Genomic DNA, 26,440 nt, shown 5'->3' with positions numbered 1-26,440 from the left:
AACCCTCAGAGGGCAACCCAGGACTCTCTCCACATGCCCACCCAGGAAATGTCACATAAGGGGGCCCGATACAGAGGTGGCAAAGGCAAGCATTGGTCATACCAACCTGATATCGTCCCAGAATCATCTTGGCACTACATCCAGGGGCATTTTTGCAATACACATATAAATTGAGGACTTCCCTTTTGCAGCAATTGTCTTTAAACACCTAGGAGACAAACATGTTAGGTCTCAGACCCTCCAACACTTTATAGGAATGCAAATGAAGCTATCATTAGTTTGGTCTTCAAGCACATCTCAAAAGTCAGATGGAAACTTCCACAGAGTTTGTGGAAATAACACCCTCACCATGACCCTAAAAGGAAAGGCTGCCTCGGATACGTGCTGATACACTCTGACAAGCCAGGTAACTGGGTACTCAGTGCCGGGGGAATCTCAAGTGAACTCCACCCACACAATCTGGATGCTGGACATGGGACTACGGGACTTAATGTTCGCCCTGCTGGATTTTCGTCTTGCTTTGGACCCACTCCTGTCTATCCTCCTACTTCTACCTTTTAGAATGGGAATGCTTATTTTGTGCCACTGTACGTTGGAAGTGTTTGGGTTTCTTTTCATCTTTACGGGGGCTTGCACCTAAGAGTTTGCCTCAAATCTCAGAGCGGACTTTGGATTTGGACTTTTTAGCAATGCTGAAACTGTTAGACCTTGACAACTCTTAGAGAAGCACTAAATGCTTTTTGGATAAAGGGATGCACAGGAAACCTTTTCGGGGGGCAGAGGCAGAATGTTATGGCCTGTGTCTAGATGTCTCCTAAGGCCTCGTGTGCTTCCTCATCGCTGTGGTTGTACAGAGGTGGCTGGATCTCAAGTGTGTGAGGGTGGGTTAAAGGTGTGTGAGAACTGGATTAGTCCACTGACTGGTTCAGGTTGTTCTGGGTGTGGGTAATGGGAGGCCCCCACCGCGTGGGTGTGGGTGGCACCAACCAATAGGCTTATGGAGAGTGTAAAAGGAAAGATGTTACCTTCTACCTGCCACTCCCTGAGCTGTTTCTCCTTTGCCATGCCCTGCTGCCTTGGAGCCAGCTGACTGTGGACTGAAACCTCTACAAACTGTGAGCTGAAATAAACCTTTCCTCCTTAAACTGTGGGTGCCAGGTATTTTCTCAGCAATGAGAAAAGTAACTAAGGTACCTCCTCTCACAGGGAGCTCATTAGGGTGTCTCTGAAGCAGTGTGGACTTGCTATTTCAGCACAAGACAGGACTTGGCAAACTTTCCTGTTAAGGGGTCAGACAGTAAATATTTTCAGCTTTCTAAGCCACATCACAACCACCTCTTGCGAATTTCAACTCTGCTATACATAACACCAAAACAAATGTTCCAATAAAATGTGCATGGACACTGAAACTCAAAGTTCATCTAAGTTTCGTGTGTCACAAAACATTAGTTTGATTTTTAAAACAGGTTTTTATTTTGAAATAGTTTAATACAAGAAGGTACAAAAATAGAAAAGTTACTATGCACCCTTCTTTTGATATTTTTTCAGCCATTTAAAAATGTAAAAGCCATTTGTTTCGCTCACAGGCCAAGCAAAATATGTGGCAGCTGGATTTGCCCTAAGGTGGGAGTATGTCAATCCCTGTTCTAATGGGTGTAAAGCATCACAAGGAATGCAGAAAAAGAGAAGATTCAGGCCAGGTGCTCAGGAAAGGCTTCCTGGAGGTGAAGCCTGAATCCAGGCAACTGAACACTAGATGAAGAAAACTGCACGTAATTAAAAAGAAGCTTTAAGGAAACAATTTTCATTGTGAAACAACAGTTTCTGTTATGGCTGTGTCTAGATGTCCCCCCAGAGCCTCATGCAGTCATAGCTGGGGCTTTTCAGAGGTGTCTAATCTAGGGTGTGTAATGTCTAAATCAGCCGCTTGATTGGTTTGGCACAGCTCTCACTAGGGTGTGAGTGCTACGCTTGCCCTAGGGTGGGAAGCCTGCACAAAATGTAAGGAACAGAAAGAGGGCAAATGTGCTCTTGCCTGCCTGCTTGCTATGAACTGTGACACCCGTCTGCCAGGATACCCTGACTTGGGCCCAGCCGACCATGGACTGAAACCTCTACAAACTGTGAGCAAAACAAACCTTTCTTCCTTTAACTTTGCATGTTAGGTATTTTGTATCAGCAACAAGAAAAGTAATTAAGACAGTTTCTTAGACATAACACACAAAAAATGACAAGGAACCAAGAGCCAAAAAACAAATTAGATAAACTGGACTTCATAAAATCCAAAAGATTTCTGCTTCAAAGGATACCATTAAGAAAATGAAGACAACCCACAGAATGGGAGAAAAATATTTGCAAATCATACATTCCTAAGAATCTTGTATCCAGAATGTACTGTATAAAGAACTCTTACAACTCAACAATTAAGACAGCCCAACTTAAAGACAGGCAAAGGAACTCAAGAGGCATTTCTATAAAGAAGATACACAAATAGCCAATCACAATGTGAAAAGACACTCAACATCTTTAGTCATCAGGGAAAAGCAAACTAAAACCACAAATACATAACACTTTACACCCACTAGGAAGACTAAATGAAAAGACTGGGAACAACAATTTTTGATGAGGTTTTAGAGACAATGGAACCCACATACATCACTGGTAGGAACCTGTGAAATGGTGTAGTTGCTTTGGAAACTGCCTGACAGTTCTCGGAATGTTAAACACTGAGTTGCCACATTACCCATAATTTCACTTAGCTACACAACCCAAAGAAATTGTTATGACTTCTGTCCCCTCAAAGCCTCAGGCAATCATAGGTGGGGCTTTTCAGAGGTGGCTGGATCTAGAATGTGTGATGCTGGGGTTAAGGGTGTGTGATTACTAAATGAGTCCACAGATTGGTTTGGCGCCCACCCCAAGCTGGGTAGCCTAGGAAGAATATAAAAGGGGCAGAAAGAAGCTGCTATTGTCACTTGTCCTTACTTACACTTGCTTGCTTTTGCTGTCTTCTGCCTGCCATGAACTGTTTCTCCCCTGCCATGCCACCCTGTTCTGTAGCCAGCCAACTATGAACTGAAACCTCTATAAACTGTGAGTTAAATAAACTTTTCCTCCCAAAACCTGGGGTGTTGGGTATTTTGTCTCAGCAACAAGTAAAACAGAAATGAACACAGGTCCACAAAAAGTCTTGTACATGAATACTCATAGCAGCATTATTCCTAATCATTCAAAAGTGGAAACAACCCAAATGTCCATTAACTGATGAATGGATCTTTAAAAATATGACATAGCCATACAATGGATGGAATGTAGCAATAGGAAACAATGAAGTACAAAACCTTGTACGACCTGGGTGAATCTTAAAACAGTATGTTAAGGGGAAGAACTTAGACACAAAAGGCCACACACTGCATGATCCTATTCACATGAAATATCCAGAATAGGCAAATCCACAGAAGCAGAAACAAGATTAGTGGATTCCAAGGGCTGGGAAAGGAGAGGAGGGAGTGACTACACAGGCATGGGGCCTCTTCCTGGGGTGACAGCTATATGACCCTGTGACTAATACTGCGACCCACTGAACTCACTTTCAAAGGTAAATTTTATAGAATGTGAATTTTGTCTCAATACAGCTCTTACTAAACAAAAAGGAAGTTTTAGGGATTAGCCAAACAAGAAAGAGAATTCAAGGAAAATGAATGCTCCATATCTCCCACCTGCTTAATATGGCTGGAGCTAGCGCAGAAAGGCATAAGGAGCGGGCAGGAAGGCCCTGGTAAGGGAAGACTGAAGGAGCCACTCTCAAATAGAAGGAGAAGGAGCTGCCCGGACCCAGGCAGAGGAATGTGGACTCCAAGGAAGGACCCTCGACCACTTTCCTGCTCTAGACCTAAGGACCAGCTCAACCCAGGACCCTGGCCTCTCCATCAGTAGGTCAAAGCAGTGATTTCCTTACCTCCTGAGTCTTGATCACCTCTTTATCTACAGGGCAGATTGGCACTGAATTTAATTCTCTGAAGAGAAGAATAGAAAGAGCGCCATGGTTAGTGTTCATCCCCCACAGCTCTTTCCAGAGCAGCTCAGTGCTGCAGCCACACCCCATCTCCAGGCACAGCATCGCCCCATCTTGGCACATGTGGTCCCCTCTATGCAAAGGTGCCCCAAATCCCTCCTTCCGCACCAGCTGAAAAGCTTCCACTGTCCCTGCAGGATGCAGTCAGACAGAGGCCCCCCCGCCAGGGTTAAGTGCCCCGGCCTCTGTTAATCCCACTGTACAGCCTCCGCCCCCTTTACCAGACTGTGACCCCTGGCAGACTGACACTGTTGTGCTCCACACTGCACCCCTACTCCTAGGCTCTAGACGCTGGAGCTTAAGTGCCCGGGAGGCGCAGTGCCAAAGGGATGAGAATGTGCTACAACCCTTCAAGGCAGGCAGGGTACACTGGCCTCTGGGCCCGCAGAAGCCCCAATGCCTCTGCATGTCTCTCCTGGTCCCTCTGTTAAAATGGCACAATCCAGGCTGCTACAGTGTGGAGGCTGGATGTCTCCCAAAGGTCCATGTTAAAGGCCTGTTCCCAGGGAGCTGCTATAGGGAGGCAGGGCCAGGTAGGATGCCTTTGAGTCACAGAGACCGTGACTCAAAGTCTTCTGTTTCCTGGGTGATGAGGTGAACAGTCCCACACACCATGACATGATATGGTGCCTCACTGCAGGCCCAAAATAGTGGGCCCAGTGAATCATGACCTGGAAACCCCAAAACTATGAGCTAAAATAACCTTCTTGTTTTTTCTAAATTCATTGTCCTGGGTACTTTGTTATAGTGATGTAAGGCTGACCAACACACAGCTTCCAGCTGCCCAGGAGCCCAAAAGCCATGGCAGCAAGGTACCAATGGCAACCACAGTGCCTCTGCCTCAGTGCAACCAACACTCAGGGAGAGGTGGACACAAACCACCTCCTCACAAAGCCTATGCCTGCGGCCTGCTGTCCCTCACGGGACATGTGGGGTTTGAATTTTAAGAAAGGGTGAATATGCATAAATGAAGGCCAAAAGTGAAGGCTGCTCTCAGGGCCAAACAGCAGGGTCTGGGAGAGTCCCTCCCACTGTGGCTGCAGAGCCAGCCCCACACTACCAGCTACGCTACACCGTGACTAGAGGGAGGCTGTGTTCTACCCTCACCTCAGGGACAGGATGCAGTGCTGGCAGAAGCGGTGCCCGCAGCCCGTCTGGTGGGGGTTGTGCAGCACGGAGCAGCAGAAGGCACATTTGTAGCGCTCTTCCAGCGGCTCCGTAAACCAATAATCTGTGTGAGGCTCAAAGTCCAAGGAAATGGAGTTGCTGGAGTTCTGGCGGATGAAACCACAGGGGACCCCACCTTGCTCCTCTGAGTAAGCCATCCTGGGAGTCAGGGGAAAAGAAGGAAAACTGAAAGTAAAAACACCCACTTCAGCCCTCAGCTAGTTAATGCCTTGTTTCATAATCAGTGAACATTAACTACATCGTCATTCTGGTCTGATTCCTCAGCAACAATAACTTCCTGCCCCTGGGGGCCTCCTACAAACACGAGGTGACTTTGGGGTGCTGGGCTTGAGGCTGATCCAGACGATTTCTAGCAAGAATCTATGAGATGTCAGCTCTTTGTCCACCGCCTTCCACAAGGTGCTACATATCCCGTCTCTGTGGCCACAGGCCTGCACCAAATGCTTCCAGGTGCTAACTGCACCATAAACAAAGCTTTACTGACTTTTCTTCCAAGATTGAGAGAACCGAAATGTGTTTTATTAACATTTTTCAGAAGCAAGAGTCTTGCACAAATACATCTTTTACTATCAACGTTCATCTCTCCCTCCCTCAACTCTCTTGCCACCACTGTGGGTGGCAGTCTGTCTGCACACTGAAATCCTGCCCATACGGTGCTGCTGAAGGAGGTGGGGCCTAGAAGGTAATGGGGTCGTGAGGGTGGAGCCTCATGGACAGGTCTGTAGCCCTGCAGAAGAGACCAGGAAGCTCCCTCCCTTCTTGCTGCCCCATCCCGGAGCAACCAGAAGAGGGCCCTCGCCAGGACCTGCCCAGGCTGGCACAGATCTCAGGCTCTGACCTCCAGAACTGTGCGAAACAAACCTGTCACATAAGCTACCAGCCTGCAGTCCTGTTACACACAGCAGCCCAGCTGAGATAACACTGAGTCACCTTCTTCTCACTGAACTAATTAAGAGCCCAGGAACTGCTTTCTCCTCCACTCCATCTCTGTGCTAGAAAGTCAGGGTGAAATTTCCAAGATGCAAGTATGATGCCAGGTTACCTCCCCCATCTCTCAGGGGCTCAGCCATGCTTTGAGGGAAACATCTGCCATGCTGAACAGGCCACGGGACATCCTTCCCACCCCGCTGCACTTGGGCCTCCCTCCTTCCCTTTGATTCCTGCGCCCCAGCCACACAGGCTTTTGGCTCTGCGATAGGCCAGGCTCTCCTGTCCCGGAGCCTGTGCACCTGTCCTGCCTCCATCCGGACTGTCCTGTCCTCCTTGGTCTTCTTCATTTGGTTGACTTACACTGTGCTTCCACTTCGAGGGTCATGTCTTTCCGCCAGCTTCTCTTCCCCGGTCTGACGGCACATGGCCTACTCGCCCGTCCGTAAGGCATCCGTGTGGCCTCGGGAAAGGCTGGGAATGCGAGTGGGTGAGGAGGAAGACTTTTCACTTTACAACCCTCCTGAGTTTTTGAACATGAGTGCATTCCCAATTCAAAAATGAAAATATAAAAATAAAAAACAACATCCGCCAAGTCACACTGCGCATTAAATCAGGTTCCTTTCCCCAGAGCAGTTCCTGGCTTGGGGTCGGATGTGCACCTGTGTGATTATCCGGTTTGTGCCTGTGCTCCTCGGTGACACAGTCTGCATCCATTCTGGGTCACCACTGCACTCCCCACTTCTAGCCCTGCCCCTGGCTTGGAGAACAACTCAGCTATGGGTTGAATTAATGTTTCTGAATATATTCTTGAGAAAAACTCCCAATAGTGCAGCTGTATTAGTGCTGGCCTCTAACAGAGATTTTTAGCTTATTTTTGTGCAAGACCTCCCCCAGCTTTAAAAATAGGATGAAAACTCTAGACCTCCTCACAGATGGGAGGCCGGGGGGCAGCGCCAGGATGGCTCGGGCCACAGACCCGTGTGGTCTAGGGGGGCACTCTGGAGACCCTGTCTCTCCTCCACTAAGGAAACTCACCTGGGCCTGCAGCAGCGTGTGGCCTGATGAGCTGGGTGAGAGATACACAGCCCCATCTGCCCTGGGCTGTCTGCTGCTCTGCCTTTCCCATGTTCCCCGACCGGCCTCTTGCCCTGCTAGAGCATTTGGAGCCTGGTGTGCCCAGGGAGAGAGGAGCAGAGTAAGCACCAGCCTTTTCGGGCAAATAAGCTTCCTCTCTGGGAGACTAGAGGATGTCTTTCCAATCCAAGGCTTGAGGTGAAAGCCCTACCTCTTCTCTTCTGCATGTTTCCTGTAAAACTCCCAAGAGTGGTAAGCAAGCAGTGCAGGGCGACTGTTCCCCTTTCAGCATGGTTTGCCCCTGGGGTCTAACTGAAGTTTTTTTTTTTTATGTTATTTCTTTTTGTTTTTCAGTTTTAATTGAGTTTATTGGTACATTTTAGGAATACAGTACAGTTACATTCATTGTTGGGATCTTGTACCTCTACATGACAGGTCTTGGTTCTCATATTTTCCCCTTGTCCCTGCCCGCCCTTCACCCCCTCCTCCCCTCCCCATCTACAAGCACTTTATTTCCATTTCATTCTGAAGAAGAGGCACAGCATCCAGACTCCATGCACAGAACTCATAACCACAGCTCCTTTTGTGTTGGAAGATGGGAACGACCGATCTCGTGCTGCCTAAGCCATCTGGTGGCCTCTGGCACCAAGGGAGGTCGCTGTGCCACACCTGAGCCCTTGTACCATGCTCTGCATCCCTCTGAGACTCCTCACTGAGACCAGGCTCGTGTCTGTGTCACACAGCAGCTACACGCGGATGCTCGGAACTGTACCCCGAAGTGGCAGCAGGGTCAAGGGCCAGGGCAGCCCGTGACCCTCCACGACCTTCTGTCCTACTCCCCCATGCTAGAATCCTCTGGGCTTGTTCATCTTTCTCTTTAACTGTAGTTGTCAAACTTTAGGGTCTTAGTCAAACTTTAGGGTCTTAGTTTTACCACTGCTATGGTCTGAATACCCAATATCCAAATTCCAATGTTGGAACCTGAGAGCCAAGGTGACAGATTCACCAGGTGGGGTTTTAGGAGATGATTAAGCCGTCGTGGTAGAGCCCACATGCGCTGGATAAGCAGCCCCTGCAAAGAGCAGGTGGGAACTGGCTTGGGCCTTTTGCCCTTCTGCTCTTCTGCCAGGTGAAGGTCATGGCAGCAGCAAAACGAGAACCTGCACCACACACTGTGCCCATGGTCCCGCAATCTCAGCCTCCAGAACAGTGAGAAACAAATTTCTGGTTTTCATAAATATCTGGTCCGAGGCACTTTTGAGGTATTTATGAACTATGATCATATCCTTAAAAACTGAGGCCTCAACCAGCTTGGTGGCATACTCTGGGAGGCTGAGGCAAGAGAATAGCAAATTCAAACTCAGGCTGGGCAAGTTAGTAACTTAGTGGGATCATGCCTCAAAATTAAAAAAAAAAAAAATTAAAACAGCCTAGAGATAAAGACCAGTGTGAAAGTTCTGGGTTCAATCCTTAGTACTGCCAGAAGAAAAATGAGGTCTCAAAGACCCAAAGATCAAGGTAGCCAATACAATATTGGAGGGGAAGAACCAAGAGAGACACTATTTGATTTTGGAACTTATATAAGACCTACAGTTATCAACATGGTGTAGCATTGGGGGAAGAACAGATAAAGAGACCCCTGGAACAGAAGGGAGAGTCCAGAAATACTACATTTCCCTGATATTAAGATCCAACCAGAAAATAAGCCCTGGCATGATCTCTTGATGCTCCAAATACAAGCCCTGCCCAAAACAAGCCCCAGCTAAGATCACCGGCCAGAGGGACACATTTAGCAGGTCCTTTGCAACACGTGATAGAGAAATTGAATTATAAAGTAATACTAATATATAACTAAACATAAATATTATTGACATTATACTTAAAATAAATGATGTTATAAATTATAACTACGTATTTGTGAACACCAAGCGGGTGCCTCTGGAGAGGTAAACGCCTGTGTAAAGTGATGAACTCAAGCCTCACTGCCAAGAGGGCAGTCGGGGCACACCTGGCCGTGGACAGACGTGGCTGTGTCTCAGATGAGTCTTCAGAGCTAAGAGGCCATGGCTGTAACGGGGCACTGCAATTAGGCTAGAGGGACAAATCCTCACTGAAGGAGTGCTCTGCTGCTGGCCGTGAGAGGCTGGGACCGATGGTCCCACAGGAAATGGACCCGCAAGAAGACAGGCCAGGATCTGGGGTTGGAGAGACACGACGATGCTCCAGAAGAAGGTGGTGTGACTGTGTGTGAATAAATGTAGATTTTTGTACATGTAAGACATCCCCTGAAAACAAGCCCTATTGTGTCTTTTGGAATAAAAATTAATGTAAGACTCAGTCTTATTTTCAGGGAAATACCACAGCCCCACAAAAGTACTACTGACTGATCCTTGACAAAGCAACAGAGCAGGGCTGCCCAATGATGCAAAGACAGTGTTTGCAACAAATTTCCTAGAACTGGACCTCCGTATGAAAAAAATCTAGACACAGATCTCACGCCCTTTACAGATATTAGCTATAAATGAATCACAGGCATAAATGTACAATGAGAAGACTATAAAGCTCCTAGAGGTAACACAGGAGAAAAGTCTAGACGACCTTGAGTTTGGCAATGACCGAAAACACAACACAAATGCATGTCTGTATAGAAAGAACCGACAGGACGTCCACTCAGTTTGTTGGGACTAAAATAAAACCAACTTTTTAAAAATTGAAGGCTCCTAAAACTTTTAATATGAGTTATATTCTATGACATTTACCATATCTGAAATCAAAATGAAATAATTTTAAAATAATTTTTAATTAACTTCAACATACTAGTAAGCCAATAGCACGTTAGCATAAATAACATTTTTGTGAAAAAGCATTTTCTCAAACGAGAAAACAATCCGTAAGCACAGTGGCCCTCTGTCCACGTCTGCATCTCTTCGGCGTCTGCCTTCAGAGAGCTGAATGCCCGCGCGAGCCTCTGCGTCACACATCACCAGCCGGCAGACACCCCGTGGGTGCCAAGGAGGGAGAGCAGAGAGGCAGCGCCGTCTCCCGTCGCTCGGAGGCCTGCTCTGAGCATGGTCTCCGGGATAGGGTGCTGCACAGTCAGTCCCAGCAGGGCGTGTGTCAGCAAGCGTTTACCGACAGCTCCGGGAAGAGGAGCTCGTCCGCTGCATGCGCCGCTCTACGGTTAAACTCGCCTCTGGTTTCCAGAGGCCGCGACTCCAGCTGGGAAGAGACGCCCAACCGCCCACAGTGCTTTCCTAGTTGCACCTGCTCCCAGGGCCCGGGAGCACTTGGGAACCACTGCTCCTGGAGGCTGCTGCTGTGCAGGTTTGTGTCTCAGCGGCTGCACAGCCAGCAGAGGCCCAGGGTCTCAACGCCCAGGCCTTCCTCTCCCAGCCACTGCGTGTTCCCCAAACCCATTCCACTTGCCTATGCCAGCCGCGGCCCTGTTCACTCCCTAATCTGCTGTCTTGTTCGGCATTTGTTTTCACTACACATTTTCTAAAGTCACACTTATGATCAGTTATAAGATGGGAACGTCAGATATCGTCCTACATAAAAGTACTTTGGTGTCTCCCTGAGCAGGGTCCACTCCTGCCTCTGAAGCTTCCTCGTGCCTCCACACACGCGGATCCGATCAGAGGGACGGCACAACCACACAGCTGCAAAGGCTGCCGCCTCTGCAGCCCTCAGTGAAAGGGCCGCCTCAGGCTGCTCCTGCGTCCTGCCCAGGGAGCTGTTCTCATAGGTGTGAGCAAGCACTCCACTTATTAAAACCTTCCCCTTGGTGCATAACGGCTTACGGAACAGAACAGCAAAGGAGTTCAGTTCTTACAAAGAAGAAAACGATCATCAAAACCACTAATAATAGAGCTTGCGTGCTGCTTTCCTGGCAGCCCGTCAGGGAACATGCGTTGTTGCTCTCCTGCTGCAGAGGTGTTAGCTCAAGTCAAGAAAGACCAAAGACAATCTCATCCGTCTGCTCCCCGGAACTCTTACTGAGCTCCTTTTAAAGGCCATGTCTTCATTTTATAAATGGATACATTTTTTTCACAAAAATGATTTTTTAGGAATTCCAAAGGATAGTTGTGATTGTCACAATCTAAACTATTTACTCACAATTTCTTTGGATTCGTTTCTGGGGAATACACAATGGTTCTGCTTTCTGCAGCAGCATGCATTTGGCCTTCGGCTATAGTGTTAGTTTAATCTCAGGCCTAACCAAGAAAGGTAGGTCTTCCCACACCAATCCAGAGCCCCTGACACCCTATCTGGACTCAGGGAGCTCTGGAAAATGTGGGATATTTCTGCCTGTTTGGTAGTTCCTAAGATCTAAGTCCAGGAACTGTGACTCCCCAGACCTGCCTCCTGGGCAGTTACTGGTCACTGCAGGCCACAGAGCCCATCATCTGGGCTCCACAGGGCTCTGCCCTCACAGCTGCAAGGCTGGGATACTGCAGCCTGACAGCCAGATCCTTGTGCTCTGTGGTGACGCATCGTCCCCCTCCCACGTGCAGTGTGGCAAGTGCAGAGGCAGCTGACACGTGAGGCCCGCTAAGGGCAGAGGGACCTGACGTGGGAACAAGCGCCACCAAAAGCACCCTTGACGAAGGGTGCTGGAGCCTGGATGAGGGGCCGCTAACACTGCTTCAGGTGCCTGTGCTGATTTTACCAAGAGGAAAGCGTGTCAGCTGGTCTCAAAGAAAGGGGCATTTTCCAAATGGAGAAACGTGAGAACTTCCCAGAGGATCCATAAAAGTTCTAGGATGGTTACGAATAAACTGCAGCCAGCGAGGAGCTAAAGGAACGGGTGATCGTATGCCTGTCTGCTCAGCTCCGTCTCCTGCTCCTGCTGTGGCAGTGTCTTCGTCTCGCCTGCTCTCCTGTGTGAGGAAGGTGACCAGATCCCGGGGCAGGGTAGCTGGCGTGCCACTGGGAGGCAGAGCCTAGTCAGAAGGGACCGGTCACTGGGGAGGCCTGGAAGGGCGCTCTCCCTCCCCCACTCCCCCCCCTCAGCTTTCTGGATGCCGTAGGATGAGCAGCTCCCCTCTGCCAGGCCCTTCCACCAGACCCTGCCTTGGAGCTGGCTATGGACTGAAATTGCTACAAACTGTGAGCCAAAATAATTTCCTTTAAGGTGTGGGTGTCTGGTATTTTGTCCCAGAGACAGAGAGTGACTCAGCCACGGGATGAGACATCGGTCTCCCACGCTCCCTGGCTCCCAGCTAGGTTCAGGGAGTGAACCCCTGGTGGGGGTGGAAGCAGAGGGGAGACACCACGGGACTCACCCCCGATCCCCCAGCACTGGGCAGCATCGCAGCATGACTCGGTCCCCTCCAGCCTTTCACCATAGCAGACGTGGTGAGTCTGAGGACCAGCTCGGCCCAGCACCATCCCCAGGGAGGTGCAGCGTCCATCAGGGCTCATCGCAGGCAATCTCCTGAGTCTCCGCTTTGGCTCCTGCTTTTCCGCCACACCTATAACCATCTGCGAGGGGCAGAGTGCAGGGAGAGGAGGAGCACAGGAGCTGAGCCAGGATGAACGCACCGACCTTTCCAGGCAGACATGGAGGGGTGGCTCCCAGGAATTACAGACTGGCGCAGAGGTGGACAGTGGTGTCCAGCCCAGCGCAGGAGCCAACACCATGAAGCAATGGTGACGTAAAATGCATAGGTGTAGAAGTGGATTCTCAGGCAGGGCGAAAGCACAGGGCAGTGGAGGGCGACGCCCAAGTTCTGGGACAGGACAGCAAATGATGGCCCTGTGAGATGGGACAGGCAAACGGTAGGAGCCAAGTGGTGGGAAGGAGACCTGTCAAAGTCGGGTGCCCTCCTGAGTCTTACTAGAACGGTGTGAGTACAGGCTGTGACCGGGAGAGCACATAAAACAGGACTTTAAAAATGAGAATTTTTTTCTTTTAGCGATAAATCCCTTTGCCAATTTTCTCATGTTGAAAACATATACACCATCCCCTCCTCTCTTCAACTCTAATGAAGAGGGAAACTAGCACCTATCAAGCTGAAAGGAAAGGCAGACACTGGAGGGACGGAGCCTAGACCAGGGGAGGGTCCTAAAAACGTCTTGTCTACTGTCTCACAAAAAGCCCTGTGGCTGAAACAGGCAAGACAAAGATGGAAGGCAAAGCGTCTGTGTCTCCTTCAGAGCTGGCATGGAATAGGCCCTCCTTTCACCAAAACTGCATCCATGTTTCCTGGGGGATAATGGGCAATACAGACCTGAGCAAACAGAAACAAGACCAGCTGACATCTCAGTCTCTTATTGGAATACATTACATGATCTGCCAGAATCATAGGGTTTATCTTATATTTACATAAATTACAAGAGTAAATTATAAGATTATAGGATTCCGAGGAATGCCCATGTTTCCCGTGTGAGTTCAGCGATTAATTTAAGCCCGCCCAAAGACTGAAAAACACTTTCAATGTACTGCACATCACTGAATCGCACTATTAGATGGCTAATTTTAATCAAACAAATAAAAAGTTTGCTATACTTAGGACTACTAGGAAGTCCCATTAAAAGTGAAGACTTTGCCAACTAATACAACAACAGAGCCCACTTTAAGAAAATTAAAACTTTGTCACTTTACAAATTTCCTTGCTATGTAGTGACAGTGTTTTATGTAATCTGTTTAGCTCTGACAGGAAGTAAGATTTGGAAAGATAGGCCCTCCACAGAGAGCACGGGGAAACTCGGAGCCCAGTGCTGGGCTCTGTGGTCCATTCCTCCCGTCCACTGCCGAGCACGCGCCTGCCTCACACGCCGGGTGCCCGCTGGTGCGGCCCCCAGTCTGCCTCTGGGTCTTGGGACTTTCCCAGTTCCCTCTACCCCAGTATTTCTAGTGTTGACTGGGTTAAGGCGGAGCCCGAGGGCAGAGAGCTGCTAACCCGGTGCAGGGCTCTTCTGTAGGAAGGGTTACTGAGGCCAGGAGTCGCGGGGGACTGCTTTCTGTGCGAGGTGAAGCTCCCAAGCCGTGGGGTACCGGACAGCCACAGGGCCATGGCATCGGCTGGGAAAGCTGCCCAGGCAGGGAACAGCTCTGCCCAGGCGCTGTCCAGGTCGTCAGAAACCAACTCCCCTATGTGCAGAGAGTGCAGCTACGCTAGGCGATGGAAATGCATCGGATGGCGAATGTTTACATTTAAAAAGCACAACACATAAAAGGCACAGTGCCCACGAACCCCCTTAAAATAGCCCCTCGATTCCAACACGCCTCTCCCATCGTTCCCGCCGCTTTCTAAAGCAGCTCCAGAGTCTCTTTCGTGTCTTCCTGAGGTACGATGACAGCGATGCCACTGCCCAGCGCTGGCCAACGGGGAGGCGGACTCCTGTAAAGTCACGCCGCGTCCTATCCACGCTGTGGCACTGTGACCAAAGGAAAATGTTTTTAATCAATCTGGGTCACTGAGGCAGCCACAAGAGTGCAATAAAGGCACAAAAGAGGTTTCTGAGAACTGCTTCAGAAAGGGAGAAGGTTGGGAGCGAGGGGAAGTACGGAGGCAGACTAAGGGTAATGCGTCTTTTACTGTAATACATTTTAAAAATGTAAACATTCACTGTTTTTCGATTGCACTGCATAAACCATTTTTCCAAACCCACCCCAGGCCCAATAATGGGTCCTGCACTCAGAGGAGAGGGGGCTCTGGCCAGTGATGATGAGTTGAAATACCCAGTCCTTGATGAAGGATTCCTGCTTTCACAGAAGGGACAGCTGCTACAAAAAAATAAAAATAGAAGAAAAAAACTTTTTCTCTCACATTATCCCCACTGTACAAGGGACACGGAAACTGGCTGGAGTTTGTTCCAAAGCTCCTGTCTGTGAAAACCCACAGGGTTTGCTGCTGACGGAGAACAAGCAGCCCCTGCACACTGCGTGGGACGCTGCCCCCCAGCCTCCTCTACCTCAGCACAGAGGAGCAGGTTACACACAGTTAAATCAGCACAGCCCCTCTGAATGAACTTGACAGAAATGGGTTTTACTGAGCTTTAACCTGGCAGGTTAGGCAAAGCTGACGAGCCTGAGAGAAAGGAGGAAGTGGTGAAGCCATTTTGCATGGGCCTCACATCAGAGAAACCAGACCAAGACCAGCTGATTCCACAATAGCCAGATGAGAAGGGACGGGACAGAGAACGTCGTGGGTGTGACATTAACTCCTCATAAGTACGACTTCCCTCCAAGTGTCAGGAAAACTGGGTCCTCATTTTCCTCACAGTGTCGTAAGTGGCACTGCTGAAGAGAAGCGGGCGCAGGGGGATGGCCCAGCTGCCCACACACCCTGGGCACCGCAGCCCAGCCAGCCCCCCAGGCAGGAGACTTCAGGGAGTGGCTCTCTGCCCCTCTGAACCATCCACAGCCCACCCGTGACACTTGGTAGCATCCGGAAGGATGGTTAGATTTGCCCTCAGAACTGAAGTGCAGAAGAGCAGTGGGATGTTGGCTGGGAAGAGAATCCAGGAACGTTCTGACTGGCGAGGCGCAGGAATGGGGCTCCAGAGCTGGAGCCAGCAAATGTACACGCTTAGCTCATCTGACCCCAACGACAGTCCAATGGCATATCCCCTACCTTCATTCCCTGCTTTTCAAATGAGGAAACAGGCTCGGGCCACCAGGGAGCCGTCAGGGTTAGGCAGCCATGGAGAAGGGCACTGGTAACTCACCGCACTCATAAGCACACTCGTAGCACACCACTCGCATCAGTGATGGTGGGCCCGTCACTTGCTTTTGCAAGTAGTTTTACACAGCAGCCACCTTCGCTTGTTTATGCACTGCCTGTGGTTGTGTTCGCAGCCTCACGGCATAGTTCGGTAGCTACAACATGGGCCGCGTGCGTCACCTGCAAAGCCTAACGCTGTCACTCTGTGGCTGTTCACAGAAGTCTGTGCACGAAGAGCTCATGATGGTAGAACACGGTGAGCACCCTAAGGGGCTGTGTCATGCTCAGGGGCCAGGGCTGGGCAGGCAGACGGCCCCACCTTCCCTTAGCCGTGAGGAGTGGACAGTGGCTCAACTGCAGGCTGTATAGGTCTTGGAAGAGAACAAGGGATGGCACTTTGGACAGAAGGCCTCACTGAGGAGGCGACACCTGGGCAGCAGGCACGATGGCTGCAGGGGAGGGGCAGAAGGCAGCTCTGGGCAGCGTTGCCAGAGTGCCACCAGTGTGAGGGAGGGCGCTGGGGAGAAGGCGGGAGCCGGCGCCCACCGCCTGGAGGGTCCGGGCTGTTCCAAGGACAGAGCAACAAGAAGCTGCAAGCACACCCTGGGAAGCCTCTGGCAGGAGCTGGAAAAGGCCACGCCAAATGCCGAGTGGAGAATGGCGGGAGGATTGGGACAGCGGGGAGAGGACGCTGGGACTGTCCGGTGGGCTGTGGTGGTGCTGAGCTGGGAGACTGAGGACACATTTTCACCGCAGAGAGCAGAGGAGCTTGACAACAGAGAAGGAGCCCAGGCTAACTCAGGGCTTCCACACCTGGGCAGAGGGAGGGAAAAGTGCAGTGGAGGGAGAGAAGCCCTGAAGACACCTGTTTATGTGGGAGGACTCGCTGAGGCAAAACACCTTTCCTTCTTACAATCTTTTTACACCTGGTTTCCCCATACACCTGCTTGCCATGAACGGACAGCTCTTCTGAATCTGGTCACCTTGTCCAGGCCCCAAGGAGAATGTGATGGGCAGACAAGTTCTGTGAGCCCACCCTGCTGTCCCCTCCCTTGTCCCAAGTCAGAACACCTCTGAAGGCTGAGTGTGTGACCTCCTGGTGGCTCTGAACTGCCAGCTCAGATCCACTCCTACACACCAAGCTAAGCGTATTTCCGTGGCTAGCTGCTTTAGTGAGGTTGCCTTGATGTCCTGAAATGGACTCAAAATGTTTACCTTTCAGGGTCATTTTGAGGTTGGGGAAGAGCCAAAAGTTGCCAGATCCTTGCAAGGTGGATGAGGGTGCTCTGCCGTGTTTTTACGAGCCCGCCTTTCCATTTGGCGGCACCCAGCTGCTGCACTCACTGTGTCTTTGATCACATCTCATGAGACACCCAGAACTGCTTCAGAAAGTGGTAGCATGATGAGCTAAGTGTGTCCGAAGTGAGGGAGAGTATTTTGAGGAGGATTAATTTGATGTATCCTCTGCTGTCATAAATCTTTCAGATTTAAGCATTCACTGTATTTGATCACACCTCCTATTTATATGCAGCCCAAGACAAGGCTGGCCGTGGGTGGCTCTAAACTGTATCACCTAATCAGATTTGCCACGGAGACTCCTCCAAATCTCAGCCCTTCTGCCTGTAAGTGGCATGTGGTACTCCTGAGCCCCCGGCCCTGGTGACAGCATAGTTTTTGGTTTTCCTCCCAGCCCTGACCAATCCCTCAGGGACTCCTTATGTCACCCTACTCCCTGCGGGCTCCCAGGCAGGGACAGCTCCCCTATCTCATTAGAAAGGCTCCTTCCTCCCCAGCTCAGCCATCTGTGGGGGCAGCCCCTCCAACAAGCTATGGGGCATCGTCCCAGGTTTATTGTCCCTGGCTTCCTCCCTTCCTGACTACACTATTTGCTCGCACCCTCAGAAAGCAAGAAGGAGGTCAGGGGGCCTGTGACATGGAAGCCTGGATACACAGCCAAACAAACCACTTCAGATCTCTCCTGGACTTCAAAATTCAACTAAGAACTGGGCCCCAGTGTGCCCTGGAGGAAGGAGAGGCCTGAAGAGCCCAGGCAGGCTCCAGCACAGACAGGCCAATGAATGCAGTCGGTGCCCTCATCCAAGGTCATGCAGCGCAGTAGTCGTCTGCGATCAACCAAGATCTGAAAATATTAAGGTGGGAAATTCCAGAAATGAGTGATTAGAAAGTTTCAAGTTGTACACCACTCTGAGCAGGGGATGGTGCCCACTCCATCCAGCCAGGGAGTGAGCACCCACTGTCTGGCACCTTCCCGCTCTGTATGCTACCAGACCCTCAGTTATCACATCGGCTGTCACCACTCTGTAGCAACTGTGGTCAGGCAGCCCTTATTTTACTTAATACGGGCACCAAAGTGCAAGAGGAAAAATGTTTGCAATTGTTTCCCAGTGTATTGTTAGAACTATTGTTTCTAATTTATCAATTAAACCTTACCACAGGTGTGGATATACAGTACAGGACACATATGGGGTGGAGACTATCTTAAGTTTCAGGCATCTGCTGGAGGTCTAGGAACAAATCCGCCATGGACAAAGGCAGGCTGCTATACCCAAAGCCTTGACTTGACCACGAGGTACCAGAGACACAGAAGGTCAACACCATTCTAGCTGTGCCCTGCCTTTTCCCACAGCATCCACATGCACAGCCCAGCTGCCTCTGTCCAGCTTTGGAGATGGGTTTGCAGCTCCAAAGTTGCCACCCATGTGACATACAAGTGCTATTCACAGCACAGCTGGGACTCAGGCTGGAGCATGAGGCAGCACTTGAGAGCGGCAGATGGGATAACCTTCTCCTAACTCTAGAGAATGCACTTTCGACCCTGGCTCACAGGGAAGCAGAACAGCAGAGGTGACCCTTTCAGCTGGGAATTGGAACAAAAGGCTCCTTGAGGTCTGCTCCCCGGGCACACCCCACATGCCCAGTCCACATGGCAGGGCATCCTTAGGGTTGGCTCCAAAAATGCAGTCCCTCGGAACAACACCTGACATCAGCTGTTGGGACTGAGGAGGAAGAGCAGGTGGGGAGCCCAGAGGGCAGACACAAGACAAGCAGGGAGAACTTGGGGACTGGCTCTTTCCTCTCCCAGCTGAGTCAGTCAGGGTTTACAGACTCATCTAGCAAAGGACTTAAAAAAACTGTGAAGCTCCCTGAACCACAGCTCCTGCAGAAATATCAATACAAAGGAGTGTAGAGAGGAGCTGTGCAGGTCAAGGTAGGACTTGTGGATGCAGTATGCTCCCCACCCCTGTGGCAGCTCTTCCAGGTGATAAGGGGTCCACAGTGTGAAGTTTCAAGACAATGACCACGATGTGATGGCGCCTTACACACACTCGTGCTTTCCCGCTAGATCCTGTACATAATCACAAGCAGACCTCCACTAAGTGTAGCTTTGTATTCTCAATGCCACCTTTGCAATGAAGGGTCAAGGCCCCAAGTTGTTAAGCGACTTGCCTGAGGTCAAACAGCTAGCAGAGATTTAAATACAGGTTTACAGGAAATTGCCTGGGACCACCGTCCCAGATTTTGGACAGATTTTGGACAGCTGTTGAATTGTGAAACACTTACATATACATAACAAGGTATCTTGGGCAAAGGATCCCAGTCTAAATTCATTTATGGTTTACATACACATAGCCTGGAAGTATCTTCAGAATACCTTTAATAGTTTTGTTCATTACGTCTCAAGTTTCACGGTGTGGAGTTCCACTTGTGTCATGTCAGTGCTCAAAAAGTTTCGGATTTTGGATCTTTATAGATTTAAGGTTTTTTTGTTTAGAGATGCTCAACTCATATAAAGTTCAAATCCAAATCCACTGCTCTTTTCTCTGTGTCATGGATGAGAGAAAAAGTACCACGTGCCACCTAATACCCAATGGAAGGTAGGAGGTACAGCCTACTGGTTCGAACCAGCCCTGGCGACAGACTTCTGCACGTACTGACCTGTGCATTCTTTCCTCATCTAGAAAATGAGACAACAACAGTACTTACTTTGAAGGCCTGGAGTTAAAGTAAATGTGTTAATGTACATAAGTTACTAGCACACATGTATGGCATACAAACGCTTAACAATTGTGCCTTCCATTCCCCCTCCTAGCTGGATTTACTTAGTGCCTGCTGCAGACAGACGCTTGTGCCTCATTCTGTTGGAGGACAGATGGGTTGTTCAACAGCTCCTGTTCCTGAGGGGTTTTCAGTCCAAGTGGGAATCATGCCTGTGCAAACTGCAGAAGCCATACTTAGAGCTATGAGGTCCCAGATGCTCTGCTATGCATCTGCCATGTGAGCTGGAGGCAGTAGTGTAGGCCTGTAATACCAGCACTCTGAGAGGCTGAGGCAGGAGGAGTCCAGCCTGGGCACTTATGTGACTTATGGAGACTCTGCCTCAAAATAAAAAAGAGGCTAGTGATGTAGCTCAGTGCAAAGGCCGAGTTCAATCCCAATACCACCCCCCTAAAAATAACCTGCCCCAGCATGATAAAGTTGCTGGCTTAGACACAAACTCCAGAGGAGCAGACCTCCTACCCAAACTAACACTCTCAGCAGCAAGCTGAGCCTGGTGTCTTCGCAGACTCCCAGGCTGGACTCCACAGCTGTGGCCATGAGAGAGGTACAGATGAGATCAGACAGCTCTGAGCGGCCTCCTCCCACCTCAGCACAGTGGTACTGGACTCTCTCTGTCTTCTACCTACGCCCTTCTCTTGGTGAGCTCACTGCAGCTCCTGGCTTACACACCATCAATGGCTGACAGGCACCAATTGCTGTTTTTTATTCTTATGAGCACATGCTTGCAGTAAATAATGATTATATTCATTGTGGGGAACTGGTACATGCACACAACACATCACAATTCTTTTCTCCCTTTCCCTCCACTCCATTACAAACTTTTTTCCTTTTTTTGACCAGCCTCAGATTTATTTTATAAATCTTTATCAATTACCATAAACACAGATTAAGAGCCAGACTAACACACAAAAAAAGCATAAAATACATAGAACAGTTATACTAAATCAAGGAACACTTTTAGATACATTGGCCATACTGGATTACAATAATGTTTTCTCTCTCATTTTTTCTCATATAAGAGAAGCCATTCAATATTTAAACTTGTGTGTCTGATTTACTTCACTTGACATTATGTTCTCAAGGTGCATTCATTTTCCTACAACTGAGAAATTTACCCTTCTTTATGGCCGAGTAGGCTCCATTGTGTGTAAATACCATATTTCTTTATCCATTCATCTGTTGATGGACACACAGGACACTTCCAAGATTTAACAATTATGAATTGTGCTGCTATAAACATGGGTGTACTTGTACCACTAAAATATGATATCTAACTCTTTTGGAAGATACCTAGAAAGGAAATAGCTGGGTCAGATGGAATTTGTAGTTTTAGTGTTTTGAGGAATCTCCACACTGATTTCCATAGCAGTTGGACCAGTTTATGCACTCACCAACAATGAAGAAGGGTTTCTTTTCCCCAGCCCATGCAGGCTCTCCAACAGCTATTACTGGCTGATTTCTTGATAATGGCCATTCTTTCTGGAGTGAAATGGAAGCTGTGTTGTTTTCTTTTCTTTTTTGGTGGTACCAGGGATCGAACTCAGGCCCTTGTGCTTGCAAGGCAGGCAGAGGAACCACTGAGCCAAATCCCTGGCATCAGTGTTGTTTTCATTTGCAATTCTCAAATGGCCAGCAATGCTGAACATTTTTTCATGTATTTACTGGCTAGTGCCCCAATTTCCACCTGTAACCCAAACCTTCCCTGGGGGCCAGGCTCATTCCACCCACCTGGTCAATGCCTGCAACTTGGGCACTGCAGACTTGACACATCAATCTCCATATCAACCTACTCTTCTCAGAACTTTCTAGACCAATGAAATGGGGCCGCAAGTCACTCTGCGGCTTAGACTGCCTGCTCCATCCAACAGGACCAGACCCTACTGCTCTTGCATCCCCCATATCTGCATCCAACCACTCCTCACTGCCGTCAGTCTCCCCATCCGCCCACCACCTTGTCTCCTAGCCTTGTTCCTTTGCAGCCCAGCAGCCAGAGTGACCCTCGGAAGGCAGAAGATGGGTGGGCAGTGGCCCCACCACATGCAGGGCAGCAGCCAGTGTCTTCAGAGGTGAGGGTTCTGTGGCACGGCCCTCCATTACCTGAGCCCTCGTTTCCTAGTGCTTCTCTGTCACACAGTCTAGTCACAGTGACCTTTTGTCCTCCACCCCTGGTACTGGGTATCTAATCCACGGGTGTCCTACCTCGGCTCCCTTTAAATTTTTCATTTTAAGACAGTCTCACCAAGTTGCCCAGGTGGGTGGGACTCGGACTTGTGATCCTCCTACTGTCTCAGCCTCCCTAAATCTCCCGGCTTTGCTTTCTGAAAAGGGCAACTGCCTCCTGCTCGACACTCCCACTGTCTGCAGTGCCCTTCACCCTGAACCCAAGAGGCCTGTCTCTGCCTCAGACCGCTGCTCAGATGCTGCCCACCAGTGAGACCTTCATCACCACCCCTTGCGGAAGCCCCTGCCCTGCCCTCCCCATTCTCCCCTGCGTCTCTCACCAAAGCACTTGTCTTTACTTGATGTGTTCCCCTAGCCCAGTATAAGCTCTGAGAGGACGGGGACGGCTTCTTTTGTTTACTGAGGTTCTAACCCTCGGAGCAATGCACATGCCAGGTGCTCCCTGATCCCCGAATGAGTCTGTGCCATCCTGGTATTCCACAGGAGGAGGACAGCCTCTGACATGCCTAACACTTTTGATGTCTGTAAGTCCTGAAATTCTACCAGTGGCAGCTAGACAGAGTGAGGCTGGCTAAAGGAGGCTGCCCAGGGATGGGGCAGTCAGGGACAGATGAAGGAGGGCGTAGCTGCTTGACAGGGAAGGGTGGGGCCAGAGCACACTCCTCTTTCACACAGGGGAGCCAGGGCGGGGGCTCGGGTTGAGAGCGCTGGGTACCTAGCAGGGAGAAAGCTGAGGTGCATGTGAGTAGACAGGCGACAGTCCATCACGGCACACACCCACGGGTCCTCACATACGTGCCAGGCACTGCTCCAGGTGTAGAAACCTAAGTCCCATCCGCAGGGGTCCGTGCGGGAATGTCATTAAGTTCACAGGTGCAGGGATATCTTTTGCTTTGGGCTCTTCCATGTTTTCAACATCTTTTTAAAACCTGTCTCCTCCACAAACTTTACTACCCCTTCCAGTGTCACCAGGAAACTTCACTTCAGAAGTCATCAGACTAGAACGACCTCTGCTTCCAGCCAATGGACCTCATATCTCCCTGTATGGGCTCCTGCTCAGCCCTCTCACCAGCATGGCTCACAGGTGACCTCTGAATTACACTAACCTTCCAAGCTGGCCTGCCAAATTCTGAAGCCCACGCTATTTTTCACTCTGGCACTGATCAGGCTACTGAGGAAGCTCTCAGAACTAGTGTGAAAAAGAGAACACAGAGGCACCTGAGGCAAGAAAGAGTAAGCGGATAACTCAGGTTATCCAAGAAGGGAGTCCCAGAGCCCCATGTGGGGATAAACTAGATCAGTTCTGGCTGGGGCAGACAAAACAAACGGGACTTAGGGACAGCATGGACCTCTGGCTGAGGAAAAGGTGGCCTGGGACCAGTGCCTAAAGAGCTCCTGAAATATCAGAAATCTAAATGGCCAAGCATAGAGATGCATATGAAAAAGAAACAGTCTTTTCTTCTGTATGGATTTAAAGGAGGCCCCCAAACAAGAGGGTGGGCTTAAGCCCTGGGGATGACAAGGAGCTGCAGGACAGGAGCCAGGGAATAGAAAGCTGGCCTGCGGTATGGATGTGGTGTTGGCCCACCGGCAGGCACCTGCAGGGTGGATAAGAAGCCAGGGTCAAGTTGGATGTGCCAGTGGGGATGGTGCAGTAGCCTCCAGGGAGATGGTGACAGCTGCGGTACAGGCTGGCGACAGAGGATCGGTGAGCCCTGGGAGCCCTCACCAGGCAAAGGGAGCAGCAGGGCAGGTGCAGGGTGCCACATGGGGAGCGGGCGCAAGTGCTGCCTCCCCCTTCCAGGAGGCTGTAGTGCACAGGGTGCAGAGCGGAAGGCAGGTTGATGGAGGAGGGAAACAGCTGGGGAAAGGGGAGGACAACCAGGGAACAGGGAGGCTGCCTCAGCTGGCCTGGAAGGACAGTACCTAGCCCAGTGGGAAGAAATCGCTGTGGGGAATTCCTGGAGTGCTCCACATTCCGAACTGGGGCAAAGAGGAGTGACAGAGCCCATGCATCCAGAAAGGGGCCCAGGGATATGCTCAAAGTGAGGAGTGACCCTCCCACCCCAAGAGGGGCTTGCTGAGCTCGGCGACTTAACACAGGGTCCACAGGACCTGCATGTCTGATGCACACCGCACAGTGTCCCGTGTGCAGGCCACGCAGGTGTGCAGCTCTGGCCACAGCACCATCTAAGCACGCACCACCACCTGCCTCCACATACCAATATACAAAACATGCATGTCGCTGTCACTGTAAACACAGTTTCTCTGTCAGAATCAAGCGCTTTCACTTTCATCTCCTTGGTCCTCTACCTCACTTCCTCCTACACAGGGCTTACCACAGGCCATGAAGGCTGCTGTCCGATCCCTCAACTAAGCTATTCTCCAAGCAAAACAACATGAGTGCTGGTCTAGCTGTGGTGGTTGCAGATGCCCCAGCCCTGCGGACAGCTCCTGTCCTGCAACATGTTCTCTCCTGTCCCCAACAGGGGCACAGACTCCCACCAATAAGACTTACTGGGTGAGAGTTTCTGCCCAGAGGGTCCTCAGAAAAACCACAACCTGGGTAGGGAAAGCTCTTCAGGCACTGGGTCTACCCCACCCCACCTTTAACTCTTGAAAACCCTATCAGAGACGCCAGGAGGCTTCTCACCAATGCTCTGCCGGTTCTTTCATCCTTCTGCCCAGAATCCTGTATCCTGCCATGAAGACAGGATGGGAAGAGCACAGGAAATGCAGTCAGAAGACTTGGGCTTGGTCCTACCCATTCCTTAGGTGCCATGAGATCTTTCCTGTTACTTCTGAGCCCCGGTGTGCAACCACACAGAGTGGAAGGAATGGCTCTGCCACGGAGAGGGAAACACTCCTGGAAGGCAGAGGGGCCAGACTGACAGGCTCCTGTCAGAGGCAGGCTAGGCCATATGGCGCTATTCTCCTTTCTGGGATTTAAGTAAGTGTTGCTGGAACTCAACAAGCCCTGCCCAGTGCGTGTTCCCCAGCGCTCAGAGCCCAAGGGAGACACGCCCCATGAACTCAGCGCCATGCACAGACATCTGCTTAAACTGACTCCGTGGCAGGTTCCAGGGGACACGGGGAAACAGACACAGGTCTTGCTCTGAGCTTGCTTGGTGGGAAGAGCTCAGAGTGGCATTTGTTCGTGTTGTGGCAGAGGCAAGCTCCAGTGGAGCTTGCTTTGTGGCTGGGAACAGACCCTCAGCATGAGGGGAGTCTGGGTCCCCTGGTAGGCTCCTCAGCCTGAGGAGGAAGTGAGCATATTTGCTCTCTGAGAAACCAGAGTGCGAGTCCGGGCCCAAGCAGACTCGGCCCCATGCTGGTCCTGCACCAGAACTCGGTGCTCATTTTTACACTCAGTCTGAGAGCCCGGAGAGCAATTCGGCTTCTAAGGAGAAAGCTCTGTGACAAGGAATTACTTTCTTCGAGGTCCTCCTCTGGAAAGCAGAGCGAATCACAGGTTTGCCGGTCTAAAAGCCTGGGAGTGACACTCTGCAGACCCTCTCCCTGAGCCCCAGTCACAAGCGGCACCTCCAGGGGCAGGACTGCTCTGCCCACAATCGTCCCACACTAGCGCCTGACTCCGCAGCACTCAGGCGATGAGACAGGCTGCCCTTCCCAGCACCGCGGAGCCCAGAGCCCAGCCGGCCTGGGACAATCAGCTTCCCCATCACGTCCCTGTCTAGCGCTAGCTGGGGCAGGAGACCCTAACCTTTGCCTGGGACCCAGGGAGGGTGGTCCAGGATCCGGGAGCAAGCCATCCCCTAGAATTACAACAAGAACAAAACCCTAATGGGAGGCGTCCCACCTCCATCTCATTCTACCTCGCCAGCAATTTCTGCCTCTTGTTCAAAGCAGAGTTAGCAGCAGCAGCAGCTGCACCAGGCCTGAAGTCTGGGAGCAGCCTTCGTGGTCTACAGTTAAGTTACCTCGCACACACCCAGATCTGCTACAGTCCTGGCTGGTGTGCTTCGACCAATTCCTCCCCGTCCGAACTCTCGGCAAATGCACACAGCGCAGGAGGAGGGAGCCACATCCATCGCCCCTCGGATCTCACGCAGCACTTGTCCCGCAAGTGCGTCCCGCGCTCTCGGCTGAGCAGGGTCTGGACAGGGCGGCCTCTTCCCCAGCCTCGCGCAGCCCTGCCTGCTCTCGCGAAAGGAACTCTGAAGCGGCCTAATATGGAAGCTGGCGGCTCCGAGCAAGACCGCCCTGGCAGACACTCAGC

The 26,440-nt window shown here is 50.6% G+C and overlaps 1 protein-coding gene across 3 annotated transcripts in view; it reads right to left on the bottom strand.

Moving 5' to 3' along the window:
* Positions 1 to 26,384, bottom strand: part of Traf5 (TNF receptor associated factor 5) — a 41,490-nt gene extending 15,106 nt beyond the window's left edge. The window contains exons 1-4 of one of the 3 annotated variants that reach the window (XM_010613204.3): positions 26,142 to 26,384; positions 5,183 to 5,401; positions 3,959 to 4,016; positions 107 to 208 (exon numbers count right to left, since the gene is read on the bottom strand). In XM_010613204.3, the coding sequence (XP_010611506.1) occupies positions 107 to 208; positions 3,959 to 4,016; positions 5,183 to 5,400 (378 nt within the window). In that variant the 5' untranslated portion in view covers position 5,401; positions 26,142 to 26,384. Of the gene's footprint in view, positions 1 to 106; positions 209 to 3,958; positions 4,017 to 5,182; positions 5,402 to 6,553; positions 7,606 to 21,410; positions 21,499 to 26,141 lie in introns of those variants that run through there. The other 2 variants (XM_010613201.3, XM_010613202.3) reach the window with 2 other exon arrangements.
* Positions 26,385 to 26,440: the final 56 nt, after the last annotated feature.

The sequence above is a fragment of the Fukomys damarensis genome, unplaced genomic scaffold (genome assembly GCF_012274545.1).
Source record: "Fukomys damarensis isolate Sample0158 unplaced genomic scaffold, DMR_v1.0_HiC HiC_scaffold_11, whole genome shotgun sequence".
Classification (NCBI taxonomy): domain Eukaryota; kingdom Metazoa; phylum Chordata; class Mammalia; order Rodentia; family Bathyergidae; genus Fukomys; species Fukomys damarensis.
This window is presented reverse-complemented; position numbering and strand designations above follow the sequence as displayed.